The sequence below is a fragment of the Copadichromis virginalis genome, linkage group LG7, assembly GCF_057382275.1.
Source record: "Copadichromis virginalis isolate Kocher_CV1m ecotype Utaka linkage group LG7, C_Virginalis_male_GT1.1, whole genome shotgun sequence".
Lineage (NCBI taxonomy): Eukaryota > Metazoa > Chordata > Actinopteri > Cichliformes > Cichlidae > Copadichromis > Copadichromis virginalis.
In genome coordinates this window covers 25,307,021-25,326,992 of record NC_140624.1, presented here as the reverse complement: position 1 = coordinate 25,326,992, position 19,972 = coordinate 25,307,021, and the positions used below count along the sequence as shown (strand labels likewise).

At 39.5% G+C, this 19,972-nt stretch overlaps 1 protein-coding gene across 1 annotated transcript in view; it reads right to left on the bottom strand.

Annotated features, from left to right (window-relative positions):
- Nucleotides 1-3,350: 3,350 nt before the first annotated feature.
- Nucleotides 3,351-19,972, bottom strand: part of cftr (CF transmembrane conductance regulator) — a 42,286-nt gene continuing 25,664 nt past the window's right edge. Inside the window, exons 14-27 of the mRNA XM_085462674.1 lie at nucleotides 18,867-19,623; nucleotides 18,589-18,720; nucleotides 18,473-18,510; nucleotides 16,938-17,224; nucleotides 16,678-16,757; nucleotides 16,114-16,264; nucleotides 14,092-14,319; nucleotides 12,258-12,358; nucleotides 9,285-9,518; nucleotides 7,591-7,746; nucleotides 7,243-7,332; nucleotides 6,726-6,898; nucleotides 5,283-5,388; nucleotides 3,351-4,888 (exon numbers count right to left, since the gene is read on the bottom strand). Coding sequence (XP_085318800.1) covers nucleotides 4,673-4,888; nucleotides 5,283-5,388; nucleotides 6,726-6,898; nucleotides 7,243-7,332; nucleotides 7,591-7,746; nucleotides 9,285-9,518; nucleotides 12,258-12,358; nucleotides 14,092-14,319; nucleotides 16,114-16,264; nucleotides 16,678-16,757; nucleotides 16,938-17,224; nucleotides 18,473-18,510; nucleotides 18,589-18,720; nucleotides 18,867-19,623 — 2,749 coding nt within the window. The 3' untranslated portion in view covers nucleotides 3,351-4,672. The remainder of the gene's footprint in view (nucleotides 4,889-5,282; nucleotides 5,389-6,725; nucleotides 6,899-7,242; nucleotides 7,333-7,590; nucleotides 7,747-9,284; nucleotides 9,519-12,257; nucleotides 12,359-14,091; nucleotides 14,320-16,113; nucleotides 16,265-16,677; nucleotides 16,758-16,937; nucleotides 17,225-18,472; nucleotides 18,511-18,588; nucleotides 18,721-18,866; nucleotides 19,624-19,972) is intronic.

The following is a 19,972-nucleotide window of genomic DNA, read 5'->3' as shown; positions in this document are numbered from 1 at the left end:
CAAAGTGGGGTGTGCGTAATTATTCAGCCCCCTTTGGTCTGAGTGCAGTCAGTTGTCCATAGACATTGCCTGATGAGTGCTAATGACTAAACAGAGTGCACCTGTGTGTAATCTAATGTCAGTACAAATACAGCTGCTCTGTGACGGCCTCAGAGGTTGTCTAAGAGAATGTTGGGAGCAACAACACCATGAAGTCCAAAGAACACACCAGACAGGTCAGGGATAAAGTTATTGAGAAATTTAAAGCAGGCTTAGGCTACAGAAAGATTTCCCAAGCCTTGAACATCCCACGGAGCACTGTTCAAGCAATCATTCAGAAATGGAAGGAGTATGGCACAACTGTAAACCTACCAAGACAAGGCCGTCCAGGTAAACTCACAGGCCGAACAAGGAGAGCGCTGATCAGAAATGCAGCCAAGAGGCCCATGGTGACTCTGAACGAGCTGCAGAGATCTACAGCTCAGGTGGGGGAATCTGTCCATAGGACAACTATTAGTCGTGCACTGCACAAAGTTGGCCTTTATGGAAGAGTGGCAAGAAGAAAGCCATTGTTAACAGAAAACCATAAGAAGTCCCGTTTGCAGTTTGCCACAAGCCATGTGGGGGACACAGCAAACATGTGGAAGAAGGTGCTCTGGTCAGATGAGACCAAAATGCAAAACGCTATGTGTGGCGGAAAACTAACACTGCACATCCCTCTGAACACACCATCCCCACTGTCAAATATGGTGGTGGCAGCATCATGCTCTGGGGGTGCTTCTCTTCAGCAGGGACAGGGAGGCTGGTCAGAGTTGATGGGAAGATGGATGGAGCCAAATACAGGGCAGTATTGGAAGAAAACCTCTTGGAGTCTGCAAAAGACTTGAGACTGGGGCGGAGGTTCACCTTCCAGCAGGACAACGACCCTAAACATAAAGCCAGGGCAACAATGGAACGGTTTAAAACAAAACATATCCATGTGTTAGAATGGCCCAGTCAAAGTCCAGATCTAAATCCAATCGAGAACCTGTGGCAAGATCTGAAAACTGCTGTTCACAAACGATGTCCATCTAATCTGACTGAGCTGGAGCTGTTTGCAAAGAAGAATGGGCAAAGATTTCAGTCTCTGTGCAAAGCTGGTAGAGACAAACCCTAAAAGACTGGCAGCTGTAATTGCAGCAAAAGGTGGTTCTACAAAGTATTGACTCTGGGGGCTGAATAATTACGCACACCCCACTTTTCAGTTATTTATTTGTAAAAAATGTTTGGAATCATGTATGATTTTCGTTCCACTTCTCACGTGTGCACCACTTTGTGTTGGTCTTTCACGTGGAATTCCAATAAAATTGATTCATGATAATATTTGACTAATCAGATTAAAATGTCAGGGATGTAACATTAACTAAGAACTGGGTTAGAGGAAGGGCTATGTTCATATTTAACATAGCTACATGTCAAATAATACTATTAAAATAATGAGTTAAGGATATGCACCAATTAAAAGAATGTGAACGGGAGAAGGAGGCAAGGTCCACTGAACTGTGAATTACACAGAGCCACCATAGTAAGGTCTAAGCATTGAAAATGACCCATAGCTCGTTTCCTTTAAATTATATGGGTGTAATGATTGGATATATATACAGCTTTACATTTGGTGTTTTTTTAAAGGATGTAATGAATATGTCAGTCACTATAAGATCCAAAAATGAAAATGTTTTCCATACAAACATCTGAGAAAAAGAACACGACCACATCTGAATTCTCAAAATCTTTAGTTTTACTGGAAATATAGTTGATTGACAAATACATTTATACATTTCTGGACATCTCTGCCCATTTCCTATGAGTAAGAAACAGTTTTGTTCTTAATTTACAATGTTAAAAAAAATGTCAGTTAACATATTGAGGCATTTCTTCAAGGTACCTTCATTTACTGCAGCGGTGCTTTACAAAATTATAATTCAAAATACAATGAATGTTAGAAAAGTCTAGAGCGAAGAACTGAGAAATCGTGAGAATTGATAAACAAAGAAAACCAACATGCTTTGCAATTGTACAGCAGTAGCTCTTAAAAAGTTTCTCTCACATTTCTTTTTATTTTATTTTATTTTTTTTACTTTGGACAAATTACCAGCTTCTCTCCATAAATCATAAAACAATAGCGGCTGAGAAATTAAAGATAATTGTTTTCAAATGTCATTATTCTACTTTTCATTGAGGATTTGACATGAAAGTGCAGATTTTTTAATTGTGTGACTGTTTCCGTGCTGTGAAAGCTGGTGAGTACCTCAGGGTGTCTCTAAAGTGCATACGCATAGAAAAATAAGGGTATCAGAGTCATCACAAACTATTAGCGTCAGCCAACAGCGTCACTGTTTTGTGGACATCAGTTAAGTTACTTAAGGGTCAGACTGACTGACTATAGACAGAAGGAATTTGGGACTATTTGCTTTATTTAAAAGAAAAATCCAAAAAGACACACAAAGCCACTGCAGAAGTCTCATTTAATGAGCTGCTGTTATTGCTCTTGATCTCCTAGTTTGGCACATACAGCCACAATAAATAAAAAGTAAAAGCCAACGAGCACGTCATTAAAATCAATCCTTTGCACCAGACACCTTGACATTTTTCCAGACTTGTGCGTCTTGAGCCGTTCCTAGGCAGGTTTTACAGTGTGATAGGATGCTTTGTCTTTCTTGGGGAGGCTATGAGGTGGCCTGGAGGCTTCAGCCCAGCACCAACATGCTGGTCGAGGATACATCAGTATGCCTTTGGAGTGCCTGTGTGAGTGCTGCTAAATCTCAGAGCAGTTCTAACAGCAGCTTCACCACATAAATGAGGAACTTATAATGAATTATAGTATGGTTATAATTTGATTCTTCAAAACTATTGAATAACATTTGCTAACAGTTATGTTCAATTTGACTTGTTCAAATTATTCCAGTCTGGTGTGGAGTGTATTGTCTCACTCTTGCTAACTGCTTGGCTATCGGGATGCCTGCTATACAAGTAAAAATATAAATAGTGGGATGTGAATGGCTGCCTTTGGGGACTGTGTAGGGTGTGCATGAAGACTCCTGCTTGATACTGATACATTTTGGTAAAACAGAAGAACATCTGTTCTTGTGATTGTTCTTATTTTTTAACGGTTCCATATGCCAAGAATAGAGAACAAAGTATGTGGCCTTATTGTTTTCCTGTTTGCTCACAATGCTCAGTTACATGCTCCACACTCATTCAAAATGCATCTAAAAAGTCAGGCTTCTACAGTGGCTGTTATTAGACGTTCAGTCTGAGGTGCTCCAGTGAAAATGAGCTGGCTGTTAGCCAAAATGCTTTTCAAAAAAAACAAACAAAAAACTGCAACTGAAACCAATAAAAATCCTGTTTAAACAACAAATCATGCAAAAAGACAAGTATGGATTTCTTTCCCTTTTTTCAAAGCAAGTGCAGAAGAGCACATCTGTGAGAACCATCTGAACTCAATGAGCTCATGTACTGTTTGTTCATCACTGAAACCTGCCGGAGCTCTTTAATGAGCTAAATAACAGTGTCCACTTAGTCAGACTGAACCCGGACTCTGGTGCATGCTATGATGTGCTTTGTTTACATGTCAGCTCTTTGTAAGTCATACGATTCTTCCTCTATTTAGCTGGTCCCTTTCCATACTCTTCTTTATCTTCCATGCAGTGTGCTTGTGAAGCCTTTCATTCACACACGCACGCACGCACGCACACACACACACACACACACACTGATTTTCCTTTAATTTAGTGGCAGAATTCACCATTGCACACATTTTCTTTAAAAAAAACAAACAAAAAAATAATACTCCTAAACTTGCATTTGTGTTATTCTAATGTTTGAGACACCTGCAATTAGAAGTTTTGCATCTGTACTCTCATCCTTCATATTTTGCACTGTGCACACTCAGTCATGTTCAGGCAACTTTTAAACATGCCTATTCTGAGGTGGGAGCGACACAGTGGTACAGTGGTTAACACATCACCTCACCTCCTTGCTGGCTTCTCTTTTTGTGTTGAGCATGTTCTTTGGGTTCCTCAGCATCTTCCAGTTCTTTCCCACAGTCCAAAGACATTCGTGTTAGGTTAGCTCATGACTTTACTGGTTTTAGATGTGAGTGTGTGGTTCACTGTCTCTGTGTTAGCCTTGTGATGGAATAATAACTTGTCCAGAGTGGCAGGTTTTACTCTGCTTTGTGATACAGCACTTTGTGACTGCTTCTTTGTGAAAAGCTCTCTGTAATAAACTTTACTTACTTATTATTGCTTATCCTGCCTTTTGCCCTATGTTGGGATCGGCTCCAGTCACACCTTTGGTAAAAGGTTAATAAAATAGTAGGTAGCTGGACTGTTTAAGTAATTTAGGACATAGCTCTTTTTTTAATGTGTGCAAAGCTTCATAATCCTGGTTTTACTTTGTGACAGTGAAGTGGATCTCAGCAGCTATGTTTGGCTATGAAAAATGTGGCTTCAATTTCTGTAAGACACAATTCACTATTCTCCTAAGAGTGGGTAAAATAATATGCCTGAGTTGTCCAAACTGATTCAGATTCTGTCATTATGGCCTCGTCAATCTTGCTTCAGAAATGAACCCCAAATCATTGGTCTTCAAACAGCTGTTTGTTTGTCCCTGCAGGTGTGTATGCGCATGTGTGTTTGCAGCTGGCCAGTTAGAGTCTCGTGTCATGGACTTCATCTTCTGCTTCCTCTGGCAGTGAGGAGATCTTGGCGGTCTGTGGCGTCGGCCTCTTGTTGGAGTTAAGGCGGTGAAGCGTTGGGAAGAGGCGGAGCCGATCGGCTGTGCTCATGGCCTGTTTGAGGTGACTCTTCTCATTCATGAGCTTCTGAATGGAGTCGTATGTTTTCATGGAGCTGCCTTCAATCATCTGAACAGGAGGGAGAGAGGAAGGAGAGGCAGCTTCATTTTGTTGTTCATCAAAATGTTCTTTTTTTTCTGTAAAATATGCCAACTCACCAGAAATGTAAAAACAAATTGCCGCATTTATATATATTTGTTTTATTTTGAAAACTCACGTATGGAAAAAGTAGTTTATGTGCAGGGTTATTATTCTGCAGATAATAATTCTTGTCCCCTGTAAGGAAGTTTTGACCTTCCCATTAAGGCAACACGATTTGTTAGCATTGCAAACAACCCAGCACTTTCAAGACCCGCAGCATGAGGGAGTGTTGATAGATGATCTTACAGTGCTCTACTCGAGTTTCATAAACTTCGACAAACGTATGAGAGCAACTCAGAAATAAACTTAGACCAGAACTTACCAGGAATGACTGACAGTCCGTCAGTGGATCCACCCTGTGTTCTGACATGATGACGGTGCAGCCTGAAAACGCCTGTTTCAGTGTCTTCCTCAGGACCTTCAGTGTTCTGTTCACACACACACACACACACACACACACACACACACACACACACACACACACACACACACACACACACACACACACACACACACACACACACACACATTACTGTTATCAAAGGCTTTTCCTTCACTGCTATTGCATTAGTTTAACCTCAGGCAAATTCTGCAGAGCATTAAGCTAGACGGTTTATTATAAGCTTCATTTACTACCATGACCCCCCCTTCTCCACCATCCTGCACATATGGTTACACACACACATACATTAGGCTTAAATTACTGTAAGCAATCTGGATTGTCACCATATGCAGTGACAGGAACACCACACATGCTGGATTTGCATGACTGCCGTTGCAATGTGACTTCACCTTACTGCTTGGCTTTAACAGGGAGAACGCCACAAACAATATACAAACTCTTTCAGGAGGCAGCTGTGTTTAAGCATGTGTTAGCAAAGGAACTTCATAGACAAAACATTTTTTATTCACTTCTAATGAAAGCTACTTGTCGCCGCTCCTTTGTCACATGGGGTCATACCTTTGGGCAATACCTTTGAGCTAACTTTAGCTATTTCATTTTTTTTTTTTATTGTTGTGATTTTGATATGTTTGTCTGGAACAGGTCTCTCTTGTAAATCAGACACTGAGTCTCAATGGGACTATTTGTTTAAGCGGAATAAAGAAAATCCAGCCGTGAGCTTGTAATGCTATTTTTTCCTTGGATTCTACTGAAGTAGCCTTGAATCAGTCACAGTTCTTCTGGGTCTTTGTGTAGCTACTCAGTTCATCGACTGACTGAAACAAGCCTCCTTCACCTCCTTCTCCTTTAAGCCAACTTTCTTCTGATTGGTGGCCCCTAACAAATAAAAAGTCTGAATAGCAGACTGGGTGGGTCATATTAAAGATATACCTTATGATTCAAATCATACAGATCTAAAAGTAGAAAAAATGCCCAAAATTCGGCATATAGAGCAGTCTGAAGCAAGAGCTTTTAGATCCAAGGGATTACTTGCATAGAGACTGATCTCATTGTTTAAATCATTGTGGACGGTTATCGCTCAGGTCATCTACCAATCAGAAGGTTAACTGTTAACTTAATCGCTTTGTGTTTGCAGCAGTTAGGAAACCCTGCACATACATAAAAGTGCTGTGTGACGGGATGAATGAGACTTGCAGTAGAAAGCACATTGAGTGCTCAATTGAGTAGAAAGGTATTATAAAAGTACCGCTGTAGTGACCATTTAACAGCACATGTAAGCCCCATATACTGGTCTAGTGATATTTTTAAATCAAATGTGATTTATATATGTTGATTATTGAGTAGACAGTGTTTAATACTCACATAGGGTCAAGGTAGGCAGATGGCTCATCCAGCAGCAGGATACGGGCTCTACTGAGGATGGAACGGGCAAGACAAACCAGCTGTTTGTGTCCATTGCACAGCACGCTGCCTCCATACTCCAGCTGAAAGTCTAGCTTGTCTGGGAACTGCTCAATCACAGACTTCAGACCCACCTGAGGGCACACAAGACAGAGTTTACTTTTACTGAAAGTCCGAAGTTCCATATTATCTTTACCTCATTTTTAGCATTTTAAAATATTAGTGTAAACTTCATGACATCAATGTTGAAATGGTGGTAAAACTGCATGGCAGTAATTTTACCAACATCACTGTCCTATGCAGACAGTACAATAATTCCATATTTATTCCTAGCATGAGGGGAAAGCTCAAAGAGGGCATGTAAGATTGTGTCTAACTCCAAAACATGAGCTTTATTATCTCTAATTGAATCAAAACAAGGCTGCTTTATCAATCATAACTAAATTACGAAACAAAGAAAACACCGCCTCCTCCTCACCTCCTCAGCCACCTTCCACAGTTCTGTGTCGCTGTAATTTCCATGTGGGTCCAGGTTCATCCGGAAAGTTCCAGTCAGGATAAAGACTTTCTGTTCAAGAAAGACCAGAGACTTAAACAGTTAACTCTCAATAGACTGGATTAAAAAGATATCTTGTAACATCCAAGAATAATGACTTAAGTTTCAAAACATTAAGTCATTTTTCTTGTAAAACAGAGAGGGGGCCTAGCAAAAAACAGTTTGGGAACCACTGGCTTAGACCGTTTTTAGACCCAGATAAGCAGTAGATGCTGGGGTAACTGTCTGAAACTGCATCAAATATCAGAAGTTAATCACTCATAGATATACCTGTGGCACCACACCGAAGGCCTTCCTCCATGTTTGCAATGAGACAGAGTTCCAGGAAACACCATCGATAGAAATGTCTCCTTCTGTGGAGGTGAGACGCAGCAGAGCAGACAGCAGGGTGCTCTTCCCTGAACCTGTTCGACCCAGCAGACCAACCTGCACACAGTCATAACATTTTCATGGTAAATGCTCATATCCAGCTTTTTCTGTTATGTAATACAATTAATGAACCCGTTCAACATGCCCTCATGTTGAACGGGTTCATTGACCTTGTGTCTGAATGCTCATCCTTTTTATTGTAATATAGATGACAGCACTTTTTCATTTGCATGGCTACTGTGTCAGTTTACTTGTGCCCTGCAATAAGACATATAAGCATTTACCGTTTCTCTTTAGTTTAGCTGGCGTCGTACTAACATCAGTTTCTTCAGAAGCACCACTAAAAGCTGTTCGCACCTTACAAAAAGGGATCTATTGTTGTTACTTGAATTTTTGTTATCCTTCTCTCCATTACTCCATTTAATTGAAATTTTAATTTGAAATAGTTAATAATAATTTGAAACACTGAAATAGCTCCCTCCATCTATGAGCTACACAAAAGGGCTGATGTTTCTTTTGATGGAGCTGTTTTTAAATCTTTGGAGGGGAAGAGTTTGTGGTCTAGATGGTCTAAAAGTCCTCTCTTCTTTCTTCCTTGTGCAGCAACAATTAGCACATTTGTCGCGAAGCTATTGAGCGTCTAATGGCACGAAACCATAGTGCAGATATTTACTGTGCTCTGATTCATTATGACAAAGTCATACTGACTATAATTACTGCCAAAACCAATGGTGGAGAGCAGAGGTGCGAGTGGTCAGATATTGCATGTCTTCTCTTTTCTACAGAAAGCTAATTCAAAATCATAAGCCACTTTAATTTTAAGCATGTGTCATAATGCCATCATGCCGTGATGTCATGACCGACACTCACTCAGGGCCGTGCTTACTTAGTCATTAGTAGATTGTTATGTCTGTGTTATTGTTTGGCCAGGTTCAAGCCTTATTGTAGCTCTAGAGAGAAATAACATTTTGCTCATTTGAAAATGAATAAATGAGCACAAAAATTTGATTCCCTGCCCAGATTCTTCTAATTTGCAACTTGAAGCTATACGCACAGTTCTTGGCCACTTAGGGAGGAAAGGAAAAAGCTATAAACAGAACTGTGATATTATCACTTTTTGTCAGTTTGTTAGCAAACAGTTGCCTATCTGTATGCACAGAGCAACACTTCCACTTGGAATAGTGTTTCCAGTTCAGTCCACATACACTTTTCTGAAGTCTGTTTTAATCTCTGTCTTAGCTCATAATTTTGTCTCCTGGTTTGGTTCAGAAAAATACTGAAAAGAGTTTAACAGAACTCCAACAAACCCATTTAGCATAGCAATTAGATTCAGTGTTAATATAAAAAAATGTTTGCACAACATTAGCTGAAAACAACAACCAGAAATGTGTTCACGTGTAACCATCCCTGTGACACATTCCTGTGGCTGGCTAGTATATTGTTCACAACCTTTCTGTGACCTAACTATGGCACTTGAATTGCTTTATCGCTTGGGGGGAATTATTCTTTTGTTTGGTAAACCTAATTAGGCAGAGGTACCATGCTTTCTCCTGCCAGGTTCCACAGGCAGTCTCTACCAATCACTAAGGACTTACGCTTTGTCCCCCCTCCACAGAGAAGGAGATATTGTTGAGGATGGCACGCCCAGCCTCTGTGTATTTCACTGTGAGGCCCCGGACGTCCAGCTGGCCACAGTTAGGCCAGCAGTCACGTGCATGGGGGTTGTCGATGACGATATCAAGGCCTCTGCCACCTCCTTTAGGTTTCCCCAACCGAGGATCTTCTGATGGTAGGTCGATGAATTTGAATACCCGATTCACTGAACGCATCTAAGAAGAAGAGAGATACAGAATTTTTCTTTCAATTTGTTTCAGTTGTTTTTATATAGCACCAAATCACAACAACAGTTACCTCATACTGCTTTATATTGTAAGGTAAAGACCGTACAATAATAGAGAAAACAGAGAAAACCCCAACAATCATATGAACCTCTATGAGCAAGCCCTCTGGCGACAGTGGGAAGGAAAAACTCCCTTTTAACAGGAAGAAACCTCCAGCAGAACCAGGCTCAGGGAGGGGCCATCTGTTACAATGGGTTGGGGTTTAGGGGAAGAAGACAGGGCAAAGACTTGCTGTAGAAGAGAGCCAGAGATTAATAATAACTAATGATTTATGGTGTGTAGTGAAAATAGTGAGAAGAGAGAGTTGAAAAAAATGTGAGTGAACAAGAGAAGCCTGGCTACAGTGCTGAAGAGAAGCCAAGGGTTGTTCTTATTTCCTTCAATCAGTGATGAATAGTAAGATGTTGTAGCTTTGTGGAGAGCTTTTTTATAAAGCAGCAAAAAAAAAAATTCAAGGCTAAATGAAGATCTTCTAAATAGTGAGATGCCATTTTCCCTCCAGGCTATGAGTTATCTGCTTGCTCATGTTTGGGAGTTTTACCAGAGTCAAGTACTGATTTGAGGCTTTTTTTGTCAGAGGAGCCACAATATCCACAAAAAAGTCATACCTGATGAAGATAGAAAACGATTAACAAGAACATCAGTTCATGCAGCTGCTCTGCACTGTGTTTGCACATGGCATTGAAGAAGATAATACTGGAGGAATGATAGCCTTAAAATTAACAGCATTTTCTGAAAGACATCTACTGTGACGAAATGTATTCCCCAGTGCCGTGTAAGTCATTATTGTAATTGTAATGTTATTATTATATGAAATGACCAGACAAAAGAGGGTTTTGGTGAATACTTAAGTGTTCAGTTTCTTTGCCGTGTCAAAACAAGATCCAGCGTGTGATTAAAGTCATGGGTGGGTTCTTTTATATTTTGAGAGACACCAGTTGAGTCTAAAATTAGATTAAATATTCTGTTGATGTTTTCAATATCTACATGTTAAAATCACCCACAATAATGATTTTATCTGAACTGAACACCAAATCAGAAAAAGAGTCAAAAAAATCAGATTGTCTCTGAAGAACTCTATTGACAATAGATAACCATTGTCTGGTTACCTATTGTCCACCAGGTGGATAATAGATAAGTAATAAAAATGGCTTTTGAGTCTTCAAGTCAGGGTGGATAAGGCCAAGCACCAGGCTTTCAAAAGAAGTGAAACGCTGTCTGGGTCTTTGGATGATTAATAAGCGGGAGTGGAAGATTGCTGCCCCGCACCCCTCATGTAAAAAGTTAAAAAAAAAGAGGGATGCTTCCTTACATCCCATTTCCTTATCTTAGCTGTAGAGAAGTTGACATTCTACAGATAAACTTTTTTCTTAAAATGCAATGAAAATGTGCTTATCAGAAGTTACTTTAATGGCTATTTTAGTATCACTGAAAATATAATTCAGAGGCAGTCACACACACAAACACAATTCATACTGGACTGAACAGATCTAACTTATCCCAAACACAAATCTCTACCACCATATTGAGAGCCTGTGTCCATACTGAACAGAATGTCCTACACTGTGATAAGCTCTGTAAGATTCACTAACAACAATGTGGGAGAAAAAAAACTGATGGATGGGCACAAAGTTAAGTCTTAAAAAAGAGCAAATGAAAGTAAAGTACAGGCAGTTCAGCCTGCTCTTTCTCTCTTTGATCTTAAACCCTGCAGTATCCTTCAATATTGATAAGCCATGCTAAGTCAACAAAGTGCTGTTACAGAGAACAAAAATGGCCATTGCCATCTTTAATCTGCTGCTGACTGCCTTTTTGATGGTGTAAACAAACTGACATATAGTATAAGGAGCCACAACTATTAACCACCATACCCATCTGAGATGTGCTTTTCCCTATTTGAGTATGAAGCATCTTGGGTGAGGAAAAACCCCACTTCACTAAGAATGCAGTGTCACCATCTAGTGTCTCACTAACCTACAAGCTGTGAATTTATTGGCCAATTGCTTTTATCTCAACAACGAGATCTAAACCTCTTACAAACAGTAGCTACAGGTCACCATTGACTGAAAGGCATCTTGTTGAAGAAAATGAGGCACAGTGTGTCTGAGCTGGAGAAGTTATATTTTGCAAAGGTGGGATTCAGTTCCCAAAGGGAAAAGTGCATAAAGCATGCTATTGTAACAGCAGTCATCGTTTTAGTACCAAAAGAATAGCAATAGTGCTCATGAGACATGTTATACTGTAAGACAAAGACCACGCAAAATGTAGATACTACAGAATTCTAACCTTCCAACAATGTATATTGAGCAAGAACTGACAACAGTGAGGGAAATCTTCCTATTAACAGAAGTAAACCAGCTGGGATGAAGAGAAGTGGAAGAAGGAAAATACTAACATAGAGAAACATCCAAGTTTTTTTCCATAGGTGTGGTGAACCAGAAGTCAGTACCATCAATAGTGAAATAGACTAACAGTAAAACCTTTGTTTGCAGCAGGTTTATTTAACAAAACCTTCTTAGGTGTGTGCATCTGCCTGAATTCAACAACTTATAACTGGCCATTGACTGTTTGGTATATATTGACAATAGCTTTGTTTGTGTGTGTGTGTGTGTGTGTGTGTGTGTGTGTGTGTGTGTGTGTGTGTGTGTGTGTGTGTGCATGACATACCATCCCATCTACAGCGATGCTGGTGATGACAGCCCACTGGAAGATCCCACAGATAAGCATAGCCAGGGCCACAATAATGCCAATCTCTCCTGGTTTGTCCCCTGTACAAAAACACGCATGGGCGCACACACACACACACACACACACACACACACACACACACACACACACACACACACACACGCATCAGTAGTGTCCAATCAAAACTGCTCTCTCTGATGTCAGACCCACATTCAGGTATTAGAGCGCTGCTACTGGGTCCATTGGAAACTAATGAGCTGTGTAATGACCCATTAATGTGCTCTCAATATAAACTGATCCTATGACGCAACAACCCATGGGTTTGTGTGTGTATACCTGCATTCCAATTCACCAAGAAAACACTTGCCTCCTTTTTGTACAAGACATTTTATCCTTGGGCATATGAGCAGTTCTGATGACTTTTCACAGGCAAACTGTTCCCTTCTTATCATCATCTAACTCTACACACTGCAAACTACAGATAATACTGGGGTTTTGTCCTTGTTAGGCTCAGCAGGCGTATCAAAGTGCTTACTAACCAACATGTGGGAATTTTCAAAATGTTCTTGCAACACAATTCAATTTCTAATCATCATTTAATCACAATAATTATTCTCATATTCTGTAATGTCTCCATTGCAAACTGACTTTATGATCTCTTGTCATTTGGTTGTTCAAATGCACCAGCTCCTTTGATTATAATCATCTAAAGAAATCAACTGGCCACAATCTAATCACAAAAATATTCTCTAAAGCTTTGACATTTGTCACTGATGAAGTCAAAGTGATTTGACACTGACTATCAGAAATGGAGAACAGGTTAATTGCCACTGTTTGTGGGCAGTCAGGTGCAAAAGATTCACTTTCATAGAGGAGATACCAAAAGAAAGACAGTCCTTTGACAACAGTGACGAGAACTGCAAAACTTCCCGGTAACTTCTGAAATGATGTTAACTGCAACTTGATTCTGGTGGTAGCCCTGCTGTGGAAAGCCGTGTGGATTTCCCAAAACACTGAAGAAGCTGCATCCATATTGTTGACTCAAGGTGAAACTACACCTCGTGTTTGATCTGAGTAGACCACAAAGGTTTAGACCAAATAAGTTCAACTTATTGTTATGGACTTATTATGAATGAAACTGAAATGTAATTTAGCATTCATTTAAATATTTTTTTCTGGCAGCTTTCAAACCAATTATTTCAAAAAAAATTAAATAACATAAATACAAATAAAAAAGCTGTCAGAAAAAATGGAAAAGCTGCAACAAAAATATGAACCTTGACTGGACTTTAAGGTGTGAAAAAGCCAAAATATTTAAGATAAACTTTATGTATGTTGTACATCACCACAAACACAGCTTCACTAACAACACCCAAAGGCAACAAACAGCCAATCCCCTTTGAATGCAGTTCACTGACTTGCCACTTGAGGCTGGTTCCAAAAGCAGGTCAGTCCTGACAGATTCCCATGCTGAAACTCCCAAACTTTAGCCATAAAAATGCCTGCGTTTTCACACTAGTGCTGTTTTTCCCCTACTTAACAACTACTACTGGCAGGGATTTACTTTTATGTTTTTAAGTCTTACAATTTGGTGCACAGCTACCAGTTATCAGGCGCCTATGTCTTAGCTTTGCTCCTTCACAGTTTATAGATACAAATTGCTAACCAAGCTTGTTTGACTGTTATGTTGGCTCTGAACACTTTTGTCTAAATATTGACACTTCAAAATGTGGAGTCCATACACATTAGTTGAGGTCATGGTGGCTCTCTCTCTTTTATATAAAGTTTATTGTCCATGTGTAGTCACACTCACTGTTGCTTCCTGTTGCGATGAAGGCAGCAGCAGTAAAGAACACGGTGAAGAGCATGTCACAGCGGAAGAGAAACCACCGCAGAACAGACAGGTAGTGGAACCAGGCGGCCGTGTGAGTGTTCAAAGCCCTGTGGAAAAGTGTCTCAAAGTAGGTCTGGCGCTCAAATGCCCGAATTGTCCATAAACCCTTTAGTGAGAGGATGAGATGGGAGAAGATCGGGGTACGAGCTGCAAGAAAAGAAAAAAGAAAAGACTTTAAAACTCTTAATGTATAAGCACTTACTTTGTAAAACAATCCCTGCATTACATATCAGATATCAGACTGACAAATAAAAAAAACTGCTAACTAAATTTCTAAAAGGTCATTTAATTTCACTACTTGGTACCTTTTAGTTAGGTAACACTTCTGAACTAGAAAACTACAATACATATAAATTCATTAAACAAGAATCAACCTGGAAAAGTTATACTTTAGCAGCAACCCCTTCTTTGCACATCTTATGTCTTTATGGTCACAATAATTTCTTCAAGATTAAAATTCAATGGCCATGTCTGACTAATATAAACAGAGCATAATTTCCACTGTAATTTGTCCCTGTGAATCCAGTGGGTAAAACACCAGGATGGGCTTGGAGGAAATCCCAGCTCAGCTCATTTCTCTGACCCCAGTGAGCTCTCAGCAGCTCCGGAAACATCTCAGCGTCATCACTGAAACACATATTCAGTGACAGAATCGAGGGCACAGCAGAGAGGCCCAAAAAACAGAGCGGCAACATCGTCAGCAGCTTCCTCATCCTCTGACTGTACAAACCTCCTTTCTTCTGCTCTGTCGGCCTTTAGCAACAGTGCAGTTCTTCAACTTATGACCACTAAACTAAAATGAATTTATATGTATCGTGTTGTATTGTAAGTCTCAATATTAGATACTAATTGTAAATATTTTAAACCCATTACATTTCTATTACATAGAAGTTTTGAAAGTGACCTTTACTTAAGTGCACTTAATGAGGTTGTTGATGACACAATATCTACTGTTCATGTGTGCATTAAACTGAAGCTAAAGATGGACAGCCGCCACTAGCAACACAGTACATGATGAAAATGTACTGTACTGTAATATGAAGACAACAAACAGATTTCTCTGTTACATTTATTACAAGCATCTGACTTTGAGAAAAAGTGTAGTAAATAAAGACAGACTCCTGTAGATTTGACCTCTGTAAGCCCCACGAGACTGTAATGATTATAAATGATTAAAATTACACTGCTTTGAAAATCTTCACTAATATAAACACTTTCATTATTCAGCAGGTAGGCTTGATTTTTAAAGCCAAAAGCCAACAATCTTTTCTGATGTCTTGAGGAGCTCAAAGGAAAACAACCAAATATGAACGTTATCCAAGTCTCAATACTGGAAGAAAACTGTTCCTCTCTTTCTGAGACACCCTGTCCTCTGACTCAACTCTTCCTCTCTCATGTTTTCATGTTTCAGTGACTTTTGGCCCCTAAGCCATCTGCCAGCTTTGCCCACTGATTGTGGTTCCTTCTCAGAGGAAGCATCCCTTTTCCTCTGTTCTCAGTATTGGTTTTCCTATTATGTTCTCACTTTTACTGATATATGTCACTACTCACTTTCATTTCTCTACTCTTTTCTGAGCCCATTTTCCCTCCCCTCAAAAAGAAAAGAAAAACTCATCTTCAGGATTAAAGTCTGCAAGAGCCAGAGCTAAAGAACAGCACCCAGACATATGCCTAATAATACATCACATACAAAGCAGTAAGAACTATTTAAATAATACCATTCTGCTTTATGAAGAAGCAACGTTTTTTTCTCATTTTTTCTAGCCTCTTTTCTTACATAGGTTATTTAGACAATTTATCTCGAAAGATATTTAAACATATTATTAAACTACAGCAAATTTCTTTTCCCCCCCCCCTTTCTACATTTTACATTTACTGCTGGAGTCACTAAAACCTAAAACCACTGTCATCTCTAACGGCCAACAACTCTCCAATGCTCACCTTCAGCCTCCAGGACTTTGAGTTGCTGTCCAGTTCGTAGAAAGTACTTCCTGAGGAAAACATAGATAAAAGCCAATGGGAGAGCAGCAATGAAGATGTATGGCTCTATGATGGACACAGTGAAGATGGCACCGGCGACGATCAATGACACCTGGTGTTGGGAAAATATGTTAATAACAGATATGAGCAGACTTATTATTATTTGGTATTTCTGGCTTTAAAAAAAAAGATGTTTTCAGTTTCCCTGTTCTTATTTTCACTGCATGTTTTCATTTTGTTTTTAATCATTTCTTTCTTTTTTATTATAATATGATTGTAAAACTTTTACAGAGGAATAAAAAACATTGTCCAATTTCTCCAGGGCAAGATTCAAAAATTTAAAGGATAAATTGAGGAAATTGAATTTTGAAATTGAATTGTCATTTATTTATTTATTCTGCTTACAATTGCACCCCATTAATCAATTTACAATGAAGAAAGAGGGAATATTTGTCGCAGTAGTTTTCAGTCACTTTTTGCAGTTCCAAAAACTCTGCATCATCATCCACAGTATTGGATAAATACCTGTATGAGGTCAAAAAGCACCAATGGCAGCATGTCATCTATGATGGCCATGTCCTTGGTGAACCTGTTCACGATCCTGGCTGAAAGAGGACAGCGAAAGTATGAAGGTGTTGTAGTAAAGGAAGATATTAATAATCAGCATTGATAATCAGATTTTGTTCTACAGGGATTCTCTACCATCATTCATTTATTTAGTGACATCATCTAGGCCATTAACCAGTAAAAATCTGTTTTACTCAAAAAGTAAAAAAGCAAAGCACCTGTTTTTATCGTGTTGAGCACAGACATGGGGGCTCTCAGCACAGAGCTAAGCATCTGTTCATGCAGTCTTTTGGACACAGTCAGTAATGTATGCACTAAAGGGAGACCCCTGAAGAATCCCAGGGCCAGAATACTGTCCGCATGGGCTACAAAGATGTAGATGATGTAATAAGCACTGGTGGGTGTCATAATAACACCGAGATGGCCAGGCGGCGACGATGCATTGGGGTGCTGCTCATCAATATAGTTGGGCGATGAAGGATTGGCGGCGTCCCTCCAGACCTCACTGTTGGATGTGAGGAATGTATAATAAATGTTACATGGAGCAATTCTTCATTATAGAATAGATCACAAAATTACCTTTTAGTGATTTCTGCATAATTGTGACCTCTAAATGTAAATTACTGATGTTAATAAACAGATATTTTTATTGCTCACTTTTGGTTACTCTCATTTACACGATTAAATAAAGCAGCAGTTAAATCAGCTCATGATAGAGAAAATTACACTTATAGTACTTTTTTTCAACTCGATTTACATGAACAGAGCGAATTCGTCGTCCCTCACTGTAACCTAAAGATGGACGGCTTTGTCTTTGTCTAGTAATTAACATGTAACAAATAAACAATTAAATAAACAAATAAACACAAAAAATAAGTACATTTAAACCTACTGTCACATTTAAAATCAGCCGCCAGTGAAAAATAAGAAAAGTGAAAAGAAATATAAGACCTAAACACAAGTTCACTTAGAGCCATTTGACATGGATTTGATCAGAGGGTGAACTTCTGATCCATGTGGATGTCTATGTGCTAGTTTTTTATTTCTTCAAGCCAACACACTACAGCGCAACAGCCATGCATGTGTCCCCTACTCGTTAGCATGTGAATGTGCACAGCGAAAGAAATCGTCCAAGGACCACCCTTATAAGCCTCGGACATCTCTGATAAATTGATTCGAAGTTCCTATTTGATGATGCTGGAAGGAATAAATGACACAATCTGCTTGTTTTGTCACCATACGTTGGGTGGCTGTAGCACAGGTGGTAGAGCAGGTCATCTTCTGACTGGTGGTTCAAACCCTGCCTGTCTGCATGCCAAATATCCTTGGGCAAGACTACTAGCCCCAGGTTCTCTCTGATGCAGCCATCAAAGTATGAATATGTGTGAATGTTAGTTAGTAACTTAGAAAAGAGTCCTTGTGTGAATGTGGGATGTTAAGTGCCTCAGGAGAGTAGAAAAGCACTATATAAGAATCAGTCTGTTTACTGTATACATGGGCCCCATTTGTGTAAATGTACTTTTAACCATAGTACTCAAGTTTATGATTTACAACAAATTATTTTGTCCACCTGGCTATAGATTGGGAGCCAGTGGAAAACCAGTGATTTACAGTAAGGTCTGTAAATACTATTTAAATAGTATTTAGAGTTAACATGATCAGAAAGCTCAGAGCACACTAGCTGACTATCCAAAGACAAAGAGAAGAATCATAATCATTTTCTGTTTAAGGCAACATGAAACATGGGACTTACTCAGTAATAAGAAAAATACCGAGGACAGAGCCAGCAACCTATTTGTGAAAAGAAAACAAAATGCCGTTAATTAAATTCACACAATAACACAAAAACCCCAAATCTTTGATTTTTACCTCAATGACAGAGACAATGAAGATGAAAATGAGGACGTAGACTAAGTTCCTGTTGGTGTTTATGTAGCGTAGGTAAGTGTTCCATGAGGTAGTTTCAAAGACATTTTTGTCACGTTCATCTGCAAAACATTGCTGTCAAGAAACAGGATAGATGGGTTTTAACCATGTGGCTCACTTAACAATAATTTCTTGATTTTGGTACATAGCACAGTTTGTGAAAATATTTTTACATAATCATTTTCAGAGACATAAGAGGATAATATGTTAAAAAGCCTTACCTCCATGTCTTCTTCATCCACATCTTCACTAATGTCATAAACACTGTCCTTGGACAGGCGGCGGGAGTAAATGTCCAGGTCTGATGCAAGGCTGTACTGCGGTGTGATGGAGAGCTTTTTCCTGAAAGATGACTGCATCTGCTCTCTGCGCTCTTGGCCGCGAGCACTGGTGATGAACTCCAAGACAGACTGGCGCCGCTGCCCGCTAAGGTGCTGAAACTCATCATGGTACAGGTTACTCCTCGGAAGTGCCTCCTCTATTTGTTCATCTTCAGGCACTACAGAGAATCTTCTCTCTGGGAGTTCATCAGACCTGTCTTCCACTGTTGTGTTTCCGGTTTGTTGAGAATTCCCAATGAAGGAGAACTTGCGGGCAGCTGCCAGAGGATTAAGGATGAGTGACTGCTTGCGTTTTTCAGGGTAGCCATCACCTAGAGGATGGCTTTGAGCTGGTGCATGTCGGAAGGACTGACGAATTTGCTCTGGGCCACGGAAACCAGCGGTTTCATCAACTGAAACCCTGCGAAGAGTTTCTGTGAGAATGGATCCACGCCGCTCAGCATTGACGTTGTCATAAGCCTCAAGACCAAGAAGCAGGGAGCTGAAGTCTGGACGCTTGGCCTGCAGCTCTGAGAAGGTGCCATAGAAGTAACAATCTCCATTGTGCAGCAGAAGGATTTTGTCTGCACGCTTGAGATGCTCCAACTTGCTGGTTACTACGACACGAGTCTTGGAGGCCATAAGTTTACAGATGCAGCTGTGTGTGGATAAAAATGCGCACTTTAAAAAAAAAAGTCTGACAAAGAAGGGCTTATTTCTTTCTAACAAATGCAGAATAGAAATTATAATTACCAGAAACTATAAATATCAAGCTAGTGATATGGATATTTATATGAATGTGTATTTATATATACACACATTATAAGAGTGTATATATAAATACATTTCACAACTCTAAAAGTTTACAAGCAATTTTGTCTGCTTTTCCAAAATGGAAGCTAACCAAAGACCATCCAAGCATAAAAGCGTTACTCTATAAAAAGAAAAAAGAAAGAAACACATTTCCTGAGAAGGTTACATTGTTATAAAGCAGTTATGACTCCCAA